The sequence below is a fragment of the Hyla sarda genome, chromosome 4 (genome assembly GCF_029499605.1).
Source record: "Hyla sarda isolate aHylSar1 chromosome 4, aHylSar1.hap1, whole genome shotgun sequence".
Taxonomy (NCBI): domain Eukaryota; kingdom Metazoa; phylum Chordata; class Amphibia; order Anura; family Hylidae; genus Hyla; species Hyla sarda.
Genome location: NC_079192.1, coordinates 272,389,204 through 272,403,871, shown reverse-complemented (window position 1 = coordinate 272,403,871; position 14,668 = coordinate 272,389,204). Strand labels below are relative to the sequence as shown.

Here is a 14,668-nt window from a genome sequence, read left to right as displayed (position 1 = left end):
CCCCCCAATACCCCTTGTGTAGGGGTATGTGTATATGTAGTGTTTTACTTTTTACTTTGTGTAATGTAGTATAGTGTAGTGTTTTTAGGGTAAACTCACACGACCGGGGTCTACAGCGAGCTTCCCGCTGAGAGTTTGAGCTGCGGCGGAAAACTTGCTGCATCTCAAACTTGTATCATGAAGTTCGCTGTAGACCCCCGCCCGTGTGAATGTAACCTGTACATTCACATGGGGGGGGGGGGGGGTGTCAAACCTCCATCTGTTGCAAAACTACCACAACCAGCATGCCCTTTGGCTGTCCGTGCATGCTGGGGGTTGAAGTTATGCAACAGCTGAAGGCACACTGGTTGCAAAACACAGTTTGTTACTTAACTCAGTGTTTCGCATCCAGTGTGCCTCCAGCTGTTGCAGAACTACAACTCCCTGCATGTACAGTCTATCAGTGCATGCTGGAAGTTGTAGTTTGAAACAGCTGGAGACACACTGGTTGCGAAACACTGAGTTAGGTAACAAACTTCACAACCAGTGATCCTTCAGCCGTTGAAAAACTACAACTCTCAGCATGCAGTGACAACTGAGGGCATGCAGGGACTTGTAGTTATGCAACAGCTGGAGGCAGACTACTAACACTCCCAGCATGCCCTCTGGCTGTCCGTGCATGCTGGGGGTTGTAGTTATGCAACAGCTGGAGGCACACTGGTTGCAAAACACTGAGTTTGTTACTTAACTCAGTGTTTCACAAAAAGGGTGCCTCCAGCTGTTGCAAAACTACAACTCCCAGCATGCCCAGACCGCCGAAAGACATGTTGGGAGTTAGTTTTGCAACATCTGGAGGGTCACAGTTGGGTGACCACTGTGCAGTGGTGTCCAAGCTGTAGCCCTCCAAATGTTGCAAAACTTCAACTCCAAGCATGCCCAGACTGTCCAGGCATGCTGGGAGTTGCAGTGCTGCAAAATATGAAGGGCCACATGTTACAGAACTACGACTCCCAGCATGTCTGGACTGTCTGGGCATGCTGGGAGTTGTAGTTTTGCAACATCTGTAAGAGCACAGTTTGGACACCACTGCACAGTGGTCTCCAAACTGTGGGCCTCCAGATGTTGCAAAACTACAACTCCCAGCATGCCCAGACAGCCTTTGGCTGTCTGGGCTTGCTGGGAGTTGTAGTTTGGCAACTCCTGGAACGCAGCAGTGAAGATCACTTACCGCTGATCTTCACAACTCCGTCCGCCGCTGCCTCCGCTGGTCCCGCGCTGTCTGTCCGGTACCGCCGTGGGTCCCGCTGCGATCGCTGGCCCCGGGACCCTCCGCCATCTTCCCCCCGCTCTGCCCCGACATCCAGGGGCAGGACAGAGCGGGGATTTCCCCTTTAACCTCCCGCCCCCCTCCTGCCATTGGTCGCTAGTCCTAACGACCAATGGCAGGGGTTTAGGAGCGAGGTGGCAGCTGCCTTCTCGGTCCTATCCCTTCAGGATGATCAGAGCGGTGTCTGACTGCTCCGATCATCGTTATTTTCCGGGCGATCGGGTCACCAGAGACACGATCAGCCGGAACCCCGCAAGTCCTTGTTATTAGTCAGTCACTAACTGACTGACTAATGACAATGATCTGCAGCAGGGGACCAGTCTGATTGGTCCCCTGCTGCATAGTGTTATCGGTCAGCTGTCCAGGACAGCTGAGATGACGTTTCTATCACCATGCCAACGGACATGGTGATAGAAAATGTATTGGACGTGTATGCACGTCCATTTGCGTTAAGTCACAGAAAAAATGGACGTGTATACATGTCCATTTGCGGGAAGGGGTTAAAAACATATAAAAGGTTGAGAATGTTAACAGCAAGTAAATAGCAAAGTGTCTTATAATTACATAAGGAACAAAATATTAAAAGTTTAGTTTGGTGACAGGTACTCTTTAATAATCCTCCAGGCAAATTAGTTTTGTATTATCATTTTATTAACAAGTCTAGCCATGATTATGTAGATTTGTAAAAATATTTATAATGTTTACCTACCTGGGAAATGTACCTGTAGTATATGCATCCACAGGCTCTGAGAAAGCAGTGCCGCCAGTAATCCTCAACAGTAAATTACTTTAATAGGTCCCATATGATGGGTATTACATATAAAGCTTCTGAGAAGGCACCTGGTATTTTAACATTGGGCATAAGAATGTTTATGTTGATTTAATTCATATCACATTGTACCTCTAAAGCAGAGCTAATGCTTTTCACTTTTCAGGGTTTCATGCTTAAATACATCTAACAAATGGCATGCCCATGAGCTATGAGAAAAACAAACAAAAATAAAGCTTGTTTCTGTTAAAGGCAATATGTCACCTAGATTTTTTTATTTTTTTTTTACTGACCAGAGCTATACACTAAAAACTTGTTTTTCTTCTAATCTATTTCTATTTTGTGGTTTTCAGTTCATTTCATTTTTTGATCAATCTGGGCAGCCATATTGCCTGAATTTTTTTCTTTTACAACCAACTATAATATTAATACTTCAGTAATATAAAATTATATAAAAAAAACAATATACATTTTTTTGTTAATCTTTTTATAGAAACAAATGTCCTGTCTCGTGTGAATTTTGAAGAGATCACAGAAGCAACTCTCGACTTTAACAAGGATTTCATGATTAGAGAAGGATGCTTTTTTGACATTTTCAAAGCAGAAGTTAAGAAAGAAGTATATGTTATAAAGCGGCTTAAACAGGTACAGTACATTTAGCTTAGTGAATAGAGCTGAGCTATCTGCCTGGTATCTCAGTCTCAATAGTGAGGCTAGTCAGGTTATATCATATGTACACTTAATGGGGGAGATTTATCAAAACCTGTTTAGACAAAAAAGTTGACCAGTTGCCCATAGCAACTAATCAGATTGCTTCTTTTATTTTTAAGAGGTTAAAAATGAAAGTAGCGATCTGATTGTATTTATGTGACAACACTAAAGAAATGACACACTGCTACAATATAACGTAGTGAGTGCACAGCCTGTATATCAGTGTTTAATGTTGTGTCCCCTCAAAATAACTGGACACACAACTATTAATGTGTAAACCTTGGCAATAAAAGTGAGTACACGACTAAGAGGAAATGTCCAAATTATGCCCAAAGTGTCAATATTTTTTGTGGCCACCATTATTTTCCAACTGCCTTATGCTTCTTGGGCATGGAGTTCACCAGAGCTTTACAGGTTGCCGCTGGAGTCCTCTTCCACTCCTCCATGATGACATCACGGAGCTGGTGGATATTAGAGACCTTGCGCTCCCCCAACTTCCTTTTTAGGATGCCCCACATATGCTCATTAGGGTTTACAATGAGGATAACTTACCCCAATCCACGGTCCGGTTCTAGAGATACCGTTGTATTAGCCGGCATTTCTAATCTGGAAATGGCCGCCTTCGCACAATGGAGGCAGGACCTAGCATACCCAGCTTCCCTATCTCCATCCCCTCGGCACCAATATCCCCGCCAACCTCATGAATATTCATGGGACCTCTTCACCCATGTGAGCACAGGGTGAGCGGGTATATCACTGCAGAGCGGATGAAGGCAGGGAAGATGGGTATGCGGGGTCCCGCCTCCAAATATTATTCATCTGATTATGATTGTTTAATATATTTGCTCAGTATAGCTCTACAGATTTTATCATGATGCTATAATGTTGGGCAGTTTCTAGGTGACTTGGCAAATGGGGTGACTCTCAAAATAGAACCCCCATCCCCAACAATAAATATTAAGGTGACAACATTAATATTTCTCTGATAGAAAATGCCCTATAGATAGAAAGATATTACCTATGATACAACTACATAATGCCTAAAATATGCCACCATACCATGTCTGCTGTCATTACCACTACAAATCATATAAGCTATTACAGTGCCATTACATGCAGTGAATCACAAGGGGCGTCTTCTCTGATCAGAGCCGTTGTTTTTACCTTTTCTTTTCCATCCAGGCCATAATGATGCACAATCCAGCTTTACAGTAATGGCCACACAAACATCTTAAGCTCCTCACATTTCCAGCAACCTTTACCCTATCTGTTATGTCCCAAATAGTAATAATGTCCCTCTTGGTGTCCTGCACAGTAAAGTAGGTAGGTAAGTTGGTAAAGGAGAGGGATAGAAGACCTGGGAAGGACTAGATAGGGCCCCTATTTAGTTCTTTAAGTTTCCTCCTTAGATAAGTGGGTCGCTCCAGTAAGTAAAAAGGTCCCCATTGGGTACATGTCCCAGCAGATAATATCCCCCATTTGGTAAATGGTCTATCTAGATAATTTACCCCATTAGGTAGGTGGTCCCTGTAAATAATATTCCCCATTAGGTATGTGTGTGGTATTATTCAGCCACCTTGTGGTGGTTATAAGTGGCTGTGGTGTGGTTGTTTTCTTAGTCCCATAAAGGGGTTCTCCACCATAAGGTGATTTTAGTACATACCTGCCAGACAGTAATGTACATGCTTAGGACGGATCCGTGCTTGACTTGGGGAAAAATGGCTATGTTGTGAGATTACCATAACACTGTGGCTAGCATTTTGTGAACTGGTATTTCCTGTTTGAGTTTTCTTTTTTTACCTAAAAATCCCATAATTCCATTTTCCTCCCTCCCACACATCAGCCAGCCCACCCAATGAAACATTAACGAGCTGCATCCATTCAAAAGACCTGTGGTTTTCAATCAGGGTGCCTACAGCTGTTGCATTAGTTGCAGATAGATCTCTCTCCCACCCAGCGATCGCTCCACCAATTGAAGCAGACAGGCTCCCTGTCATCAGCTGACTAGTGTGTCAGGTCTCGGCAGCATTGCAACCTGGGAAAAATCTGAGTCAACACTCATTTTGTGTGCTGTTAAAAATAAATATTGGGGTGAAAATCACAGAAGAATTGTGAGAAAACCTTGACACACAGGTACAGGCACTATATTATGAACTACACTAACTTTACAGCCCCTGTAGCACAGTCAAATAAAAAAATCCTGGAATACCCCTTTAATAATTTATAGAGGTTTTATTCAGTCATGGTGATTATGTTGTGGCAGTATTAACTAGTAACAGTATGTTAGTCACTATGTGACTACAGTTAAAAGTTGCACTTATACCATTATTAGTGTTGAGCGGCATAGGCCATATTCGAATTCGCGAATATTCGCGAATATATGGACGAATATTCGTCATATATTCGCGAATATTCGCTTATTCGTTATATTCTCGTTTTATTTTCGCATATGCGAATATTCGCGTATGCGAAAATTAACATATGCGAATATTGGCATATACAAAATTAACACGCGCGTAAATTCGCATATGCGAAAATTAGCATATGCTAATTTTCGCATATGCGAATTTTCGTATATGCGAATTTTCGCACGTCAGTCTCACACAGTAGTATTACAGCCTTCTTTACACCACACAAGCTGGAAGCAGAGAGGGATGATCACTGTGATGTGTACTGTGACGAAAAAAAAAAAAAAACGAATATTCGTAATTACGAATATATAGCGCTATATTCGCGAAATTCGCGAATTCGCGAATATGCGATATTCGCGAATAATATTCGAATTGCGAATATTCGCGAGCAACACTAACCATTATATACAGTATTTTAAGGGGGAAAATGTTCTGCTGACATATCATAGATATGCTTTAGTGGAGTCTGTGAGCCCAGACCAACAATGATTTCCAGAATGATGGGGCTGAAGATCAATACAGTGTCCCCCAATCTTTTTGGCTCTGCTCTGTTCTCTGTTTCTGGTCATTTTAGACACAAACATATGCAAAGCTACAGTATCTTTATTCCATTGTGTTTATATGAGTATGATGCATTATAGTTTCAGAAATAAGAGGAAGTCTAAGCTCACAGACTGAATTGACATGATCTCCTGATACCTATATTAACAGTTATACAAAAATATAAATCTTTAATCTTAAAACCACAGTATCATATTATTACAGTATATATATTCTGTTGCAGAAGAATCAAGACATAGACGAGAAAACACTGAACAATTTTATGTCAAAATGGACAAGTCTGCCTAGGCAAGTATTTTAAGGCACAATCTTATAGTATAACTTTTTATATTTAAAATGCATGTTTGTCACTAAAGTGATTCCAATAATATTGATACATCAGGAAATTTGTATGTAATATGTTTTTATGTATTAATATTAATTAATTCCAACTATATCAGGGTTGGTCCAAAATACAGAACCTTAAAGAGTACCTCTCATGATCTTGTTAAATTTTTAATCCCCCCAGTTCACTGCCCACATCGTGATTAACCACCCCCTGTCTTTATTTGTATTATTTGTTAGTTTTCTACCGTGATATTGCTCTGTATTTTCTGCTCAGTCAGATTCCCAGCAGGCGTGACATCATCTGATGCCATACAGGGGAGAACTTCCTATCTCACTCTGCTACACACAGCCCATAGCAGTTCAGTGTGTGAGATGAGCTCTGATTGGATAAGACTGCACACACTCTCCTCAGCATTTCCTGCTTTTGGACTTCTGCCAGGCAAGCAGGAGTCCAAAGTCTGTGTAAAACATGGGGGGAAATGTGCTCTGGACAAGTAGAGAGACACCTAGTGGCAGCTTTTGTAAACACAAATAAAACATAGAAAACTTCATTTGTTATAAACAAAGTACACTAGAAAGATTTTTTATTTACCATAAGGAGTGCAATAGCAAAACATTTTTTTTATGAGAGAGCCCATTTAACTATACTCACCTAGTATGCCAAAGTCTTCAAGCTTTTAAGCACATTAAGCATTCTTTAACTTGATTTTACCATCTGATTAGATGTTTTTTTAAATCTTTTTTTTAAATCTATTTCACAGAAAAAATGGAAATCAAGGAAAATTTCCAAATGAATGATTTTGGAGTGGGGACTATTCTGTCTCTTATTTTTCATGATGAATGAAGCCCTTCCTGCTGGCTGTAATTACAATGAAGAGGGCTACTTAACTGACATAAATTATTTTTCTTCTACTGTTATTAATTATTAACTTAAGAGGTTCTTTTCTTTACTGAACATGCACTATAATCCCAAAAAAACGTCAAAGACGCAGGTAGCCTATACTAGACCTAATAGAAAGGTGGTTAAATTGGGATACATTTTTTTAATAAACATGTAAAAGGGAAAAATCTATGTAAAAAATATTTATTGAACTCTCTTTAGTAGCCATTCTGCCATAACTTATCATGAATTGTTTTATTTACATGGTATTTAGAAGGACAAGTTTAAAATGTAGCTTTAGCCAGGGGTAGATGTGCCACAAGACTCGACTTTTTTTTAAAGGTCCTGACTTCTTACCAATGGGGAGATTTAGGGTTGTCCTTTTGCAGGCCACTCCTGTAGCCTGCTTGTACAAAAGTTCATTTTCTGTGATAGAGTGTTTGTTTATATGTTATTTAAAAGCAAAATTGAATATTTAGCTATGGCCAGGTGTAGAGGTGCCCTCAAGACCAAGCAGTCTTACTTGCAGCCCTAGCCAATTGGGAGATCCAGTGTGTCTTCTTGCAGTCCATTGACAACATACCAATTAGATATTCCATAAACTCTAGTTGAATGGCGGTACAATAGCTAGGACCCATTCCTAGAATTTGCCATTAGCAAGTCTCTCGTTCCTGGAAAAGTGGTGAATTTTTATTTTGCACTTATTAAAGTGAAAGTCACCCATTAACTTCAAAGATGAAAAATGTAATGACATATACTGGAAAAATAAATGATCATTACAGAAGTGATGAAGACTGATGCAAATTGATCCTCTAGCATTAAGAGTTCTATAGAAAAGAATAGGATCTGTCATGATCAGATATATTTATTTATTTTTGTAGTAACAAAGAAATATGCTGCAGATAAAGATTGAATTCATCATTATTTTAGGATAAATTGTGCCAAATCCAGTAAAAGACTGGGGCTGTATAACTTCATTTAGAAACTAACTAACTTTATATTCTGTGGCCAATCCACCATCAGGCTACTGGTTGTGGTTTCCACTTGGAATCCATGCTAAGAAGTGACAAGACACGTCTTATATATCTAAAAAAAAAATGGATTTACACATTACTTTATATAAACTACAGTACTAATTCTCACTAAAACAATCAGACAAAGATTTTAAATCCACACAGCATTTAACCCATGTAAACATTCGCTTTTATTCTGATATCAAAGTACCGTATATACTCGAGTATAAGCTGAGTTTTTCAGCACGATTTTTCGTGCTGAAAACGCCCCCTCGGCTTATACTCAAGTGAACTCTCCGCCTGTTATTCCCTTCATCAATGGTCTTCAACCTGCGGACCTCCAGATGTTGCAAAACTACAACTCCCAGCAAGCCCGGACAGCCGCATGCTGGGTGTTGTAGTTTTGGAACCTCTAGAGGTCCACATGTGGAAGACCACAGCGAACTTCGTCATCCTCCAGCCCCCCCCCTTTTGTTTTGTACCCACCTCCCCTCGGTGGGAAGTTAGGGTGAGCTGGTCCGGGCCATCTGTGCTGCAGGGACCGTCCGGTGGGGATGGTTAGTCGTTGCGGGCTGTCCATTTTCACCAGTGGGGGGCCTCTTCTCCGCGCTCTGGGCCCGGCCCTGGAGTAGTGACATTGCCTTGATGACGATGCACAGGGACGTTCATGCCCAACGTCCCTGTGCGTCGTCGTCAAGGCAACGTCACTAGTCCGGGCCCGAAGCGCGGAGAAGAGGCCCCCTGGTGAAAATGGACAGCCCGCAACGACTAACCATCCCCACCGGATGGTTCCTGCAGCATAGATGGCCTGGACCAGCTCACCCTAACTTCCCGCTGAGGGGAGATGAGTACAAAACAAAAGGGGGGGGGGCTGGATGTTGACGAAGGCCGCAGTGCTGGGAGTTGTAGTTTTGCAACATCTGGAGGTTCGTAGGTTCAAGACCACTGATGAAGGGATTGACAGGCGGTGATGATGACGAAGGCCGCAGTGGTCTTCAACCTTACAACCTCCAGAGGTTTCAAAACTACAACTCCCAGCATGCCTGGACAGCCGATGGCTGTCCGGGCATGCTGGGAGTTGTAGTTTTGCAACATCTGGAGGTCCGCTGGTTGAAGACCACTGATGAAGGGATTGACAGGCGGTGATGATAAAGGGGGGGATGATGACGGGGGTCTGGATGATGACGGGGGTCTGGATGATGTATTTCCCACCCTAGGCTTATAGTCGAGTCAATAACTTTTCCTGGGTTTTTGGGGTAAAATTAGGGGCTTATATTCGGGTCGGCTTATACTCGAGTATATACAGTATATTATAGACCTTTTATCATTTAAAGTGTACGGGTAGCTTTAAAAAGAAAATGTCATGCTAACTGAGACAATCTCATACACTTACAGTACATTGTAAGCTCGTCTGCCTTAGCGCGCACTTCTCTTGGCTCATTCACCGATTGGTTGGGGTCTGAGCACTCTTACTCCAACCGAACAAAACTTCTGACATGTCTCTACCACATCACAAAGGTTTCTATAAAGAGATAGTGCCCATTTAATTACATTCAGCCCTACTCTAAAGTACAAGACATCTAAAACTCTTTGCTACCATTAAAACATTATGCTATAATTTTTTTTTTTATTAGAATCGAACATGTGAATATTCTAAAATTGGTTGGATGGTTCACAAAAGGAGGATTTACATGTTTGGTCTACCCAAATATGATCAATGGATCACTCTTTCGCATTCTACACTGTGCCGTGAGTTTCATTAGTTTTTTTTAATTGATACTGATTTTAGTTGTAAATTCTTTATAAAAGATTTATAGGATTGTAAGAGAAAGGTAAAGACAAGGACACACTTTACCGTAATTTTTGATTTAATTGTGTTTGTATTCCCAGATTTTAAAATTCTTTTTAATACCAATTATTTCATAATGTTGAAGTCCAATCTTCAATTGCCAGAGGTAGATCTGTTTTTCCCATTTATTGTGTGACAATGTGGGTTTATTCTTTTCTTAGTTGGAGTCTAGGAATCTGTTTCTGCAGTGAGGCGAGATATGGGCAGAGAAACACTTAGCTGAGCACTTCTCCCGATTTATTTCAGCAAATTGGTGGGGGTCTTAGCACCTAGACACCAATAAAACCTTTTGACATGTCCCTATGACATGTCAAACTTTTTTAAATGACAGTAACATTTTAACCTCATTGGGAATGCTTAAAGGGATATTCCAGGCAAAACCTTTTTTTATATATATATATATATGAACTGGCTCTGGAAAGTTAAACAGATTTGTAAATTACTTCTATTAAAAAATCTTAATCCTTCCAATAGTTATTAGCTTCTGAAGTTTTCTGTCTAACTGCTCAATGATGATGTCACGTCCCGGGAGCAGTGCATGATGGGAGAATATCCCCATAGGAACTGCACAGCTCCCGGGACGTGAGTCATCAGAGAGCAGTTAGACAGAAAACAGCAACTCAACTTCAGAAGCTAATAACTATTGGAAGGATTAAGATTTTTTAATAGAAGTAATTTACAAATCTGTTTAACTTTCTGGAGCCAGTTGATATATATATATATAAAAAAAGTTTTGGCCTGGAATACCCCTTTAAGATAGCTGATTGCTGTACCTGGCTATCCTTAACAGTGCAATAGACTTTAAATAGTGTGTCAATGGGCATACTTGACCACTTGATGCTCCTTTCAGACTGGGGAACTCAGGACCCCAGTCCTTTGTATACAGTGGGGGGGCCTAGAGATCAGACACAAATCACCTACACTGTGGATAGCTAATAAGATGTTATTACAACCCCTATAAAAATAGTATTCAGACAGAAAATGTTATGTTTAAAAATGTTTCTTTTTTTTTTTGGCAGGACATTACGCCTCCACTGCCTTGGCGAAAACGTTACAATATCCTGCTTGGTATAGCACATGCTATTTCCTATCTGCATACAATAAACATTTCCCCAGTCATCTGTGGGAACATATCTAGGTAATGCAAAATATAAAAATGAATAAAAACATCACACCCTTATATCATATTCCATCACATCTGTCTGAATACTTGTATAAATGATAGTCAGGCACTAGACTGCTGAACTAAGCATCACTTTAGCATCTGCCTTTCCAGGGTTCCAACAATGGCTCCTCATACTCAGATGAAACCAGGACATGTGGTAGGGCAGAATATGGAGACCCACAGCAACTGAACACGAAACACACACAAGCTTGTATCAAATGTTAGAAGCAAAAGTGAATAACTACTTACCAGGGTGATTGCATGATGAGTTACAACTCACCAAAGCTAACAACAGCAGATAAGGATTGTAGTACTTCCAGAACAAATGAGTAAGAAATCTCCAGGGATTATTACAGTAAATAAGGGTTGTGGTACAAACAACCAAGCACCACACAGGACAACGCAATCCAACAGAAAATAATAATAGAGGCTAGAAAACCAAATGTAAACCAGACAAGCAACCAAAAAGTAAACACTAACTTCACAAATAATAGAAAGCAAAGACTGAAAATCTGCACAATGGACCCTTATAAAAACCTTAAAGGGGTACTCCACTGGCCAGTGTTCCGGCTGCATTTGGAACATTTAGTTCCAACCGCTGTGCGCGCCGCCGTCATTCCCCCTCCCATAGACTTACATTGAAGGGTATGGCCTGACGTCACGGGGGGCGTGGCTGACCCCCATAGCACTCGCACAGTGTTTGGAACTAAATGTTCCGAATGCAGCCGGAACACCCCTTCAAAGGCCTTTTGCCACAAAGATAAATAGATCAAAACTGTTTATGTGAAATTCAATATATTTTGAATGTACAAGCATTTCTGAAAATGTATTGTTTGAAAGATAAATATACTTCAAGGGGTATTCCAGCCGTATACATCTTATCCCCTATCCAAAGGGACCCCCATGTATGTGCATTCTGTGCAGGGCACTGCCTCCAAGACGTGACATCATGGCCACGCACACTCCATTTATGTCTATGGGAGGGGGCGTGATGGCCGTCACCCCCACCCCCCAATAACATGAATGGAGGGGGCGTGGCGAGACGTCACCCCCTGCGATCGCAACCCCTGCAATTATACATCGTATCCCCTATCCTTTGGGTAAGGGATAAGATGTAAAAGGCTGGAATACCCCTTTAATAATCCCCCATGTGCTTTCTTTGTTTTGTCCTGTTTCCCTTATTCACAACTAGTAATGAGTCAGCTTTTCAAAAGTTTGGTTCCACGGATTTGCTAAACTTCTGTAAACAGTTTGTTTCAGACCAAACTAGTTCGGTCCCAACCCAAACTTCACATAGGCCTTAAAAATTTTATAACACTGTCTAAGAGCCCAAAAAAGGCAAGTATAACACTATTAAGTCAACTAGGAGGGTATCTAAGTACTTTTCAGCTGTTTTTAAGGTAAAGGTAATATCATCGCACTAGCAGAATTTTTTATTCTTTTTAAAATTAAAGGTCCAAAATGATCCATTTTGGTGGCAGATGTTTATACGCATACAGAATTATTGAAAGCTGCAATGGCTTTCTTCAAGCAGTCCAAGATTATTTTATGGAGTAGGAATAGATTTTTAGTTTGAAAAGTGAGTTTTAGGTAGTAGCAAACAGGATTGGCCTCCTAGAAAGTTTACAAAAGTTACACAAAACCCTCAACGCACTACTCTTTCACAAGAACTTGTTTTAGTTAACAATGGGTGTCTCAGCACTTGTTCCTCTACTGACCAAAACTTTTTACATACCGCTATGACACACTATGGTATTTTTTTTTTTAAGAAACAGTTAGTCTTTATGCCTTAGATTCGAAGATTTTAAGTTACTGAAAAAAGTTTTTAAGCTTCTCATGAGACAAATCATATCATTTACCTGCACATGTGAAGCATTCTCCTCTGAACTGTGTGTAGGATGAGGTTCCATGTAGCCCCATCCTTATAATGACTTATTGCTGTAGTAAGTATATGCTCACTTGTCATGTCATGTTTCAAGTAGGCTTAGGTCCATTTGTTTTGTGAGTCATTACATTAGTGTGGCCTGAAATTTATAACTGAAATGAACAGATTCTATATATTATAGTATTATAGTTACCCATTCATTTTCCCTTTTTCCCCAGCAAAAATATATTGCTTGATCAGCATTTTCAACCAAAGCTCTCAGACTTCGCCATGGTCCATTTAAGATCTTACCTGATAAATCACAGTTACACCATAAAGATGGATCATGCCACACTACGGTTCCTGGGATACTTGCCAGAGGAGTACATTAGGAGGGGAGAACTGTCACTGAATACTGATGTGTACAGCTATGGAGTTGTGAGTGTGTAAAAATCTCTTATCATTTAATGATGAATTTTATCACAGAGGTTTACTATGCAAATCAACTTAAATGGGGAAGCACTTTGGGCTTAACTGAGGATTCCACCTTTATTTAAGTGTATAAGACATTTTTATATAAAGGAACCATGTGAATCCATGTGAGGCTTTTACGTGCAAATGTTGAAATGCACTCACTACTGTGTCTAACAAGGACCCTAGAAGCCTTGCTCACCACAAGAAATAACTAAACATACAACTGTTTGAGTTATCACGTGCTAATACACACACATAAAAAAATATACAGCACTGAGAGATTCACCATCATTTCTGTGAGAAATTGGACTAAATCTATGCCACCTCATAGGTGTCGTAGATTTCAGTTTGTGCCACTCAGACAGCCAAGGAGGTACATGAACTGACAATCCCACTGCCTCTGCTAACTTGCTTTCTTCCCATAATGCACCCTGATGTCATCTCTTCCCGAGGATGGTGATGCATCCACATTATGTAAAATAAAAAGTGATAAATAAGACTAGGTCACTTTTTTCCATTGCTCCATGGTCCAGCTCACATCTATATATATATATATATATATATATATATATATATATATATATATATAAAAAGAGAAGGCCTGACTCATCAATGCCCAGCCTAAACCCTTGGACCTAGAAAGTTGTTTTTTAGACGTAGACGAGGAATAAGAAAGGATTTTTCGAAATTCAACCCTTAAGGGGGTGAAAAAGGGGTTGAAAGTTTGTATGGAAGTCCGACATTTTTGAAGCTAGAAGCATGAAACTTTGTTTTTAGGCTAACAATTAGAGATGAGGAACACATATTTTAACTTTTACTAAAATTCCACCCCTGAAGGGGTGAAACGGGGTTCAAAGTTTGTATGAATTAACCCTTTGCCGCAGAACGCCGGGTATACCTGGTGCTGTGGCACGGGAAGGTTATGAAGCGAGTTCAGGAGCTGAGCATCATACCCTCAGGGTCCCGGCTGCTATCGGCAGCCAGGACCTGTGGCTAATGCCGGACATCGCAGTTTCGACGGATGTCCGGCATTAACTCTTTAGACGTGGCGATCAAAGTTGAACGAATTCGGGTTGTTTGGATGCCCGTAGACTTTACCCAGAGCGGCCTCATTACTATAGGATCGTAAAAAGTAGATGTATGTTACCCCAGATTTAATGCGAGCGAAGTCACGGGCAAAAGCTAGTGCTTATATAAATACATACAACTGTGGACAAGGGTCAGCATGGGCACTGTAACTGGTCTGCGACTACATAGCCCCATACTAGCAATTTGTGATACCCTATATGTTCTCTAATAGGCAGTGTTAAAACTTTTTTGAGCAATTTGTACTACAGT

The 14,668-nt window shown here is 40.7% G+C and overlaps 1 protein-coding gene across 14 annotated transcripts in view; it reads left to right on the top strand.

The window, feature by feature from the left end:
* Nucleotides 1-14,668, top strand: part of IRAK3 (interleukin 1 receptor associated kinase 3) — a 71,001-nt gene that overhangs the window by 42,989 nt on the left and 13,344 nt on the right. For all 14 annotated transcript variants that reach the window (XM_056574237.1, XM_056574238.1, XM_056574235.1 and 11 more), the window contains 5 exons: nt 2,569-2,720; nt 5,982-6,046; nt 9,613-9,727; nt 10,847-10,965; nt 13,096-13,294. In XM_056574237.1, coding sequence (XP_056430212.1) covers nt 2,569-2,720; nt 5,982-6,046; nt 9,613-9,727; nt 10,847-10,965; nt 13,096-13,294 — 650 coding nt within the window. The remainder of the gene's footprint in view (nt 1-2,568; nt 2,721-5,981; nt 6,047-9,612; nt 9,728-10,846; nt 10,966-13,095; nt 13,295-14,668) is intronic.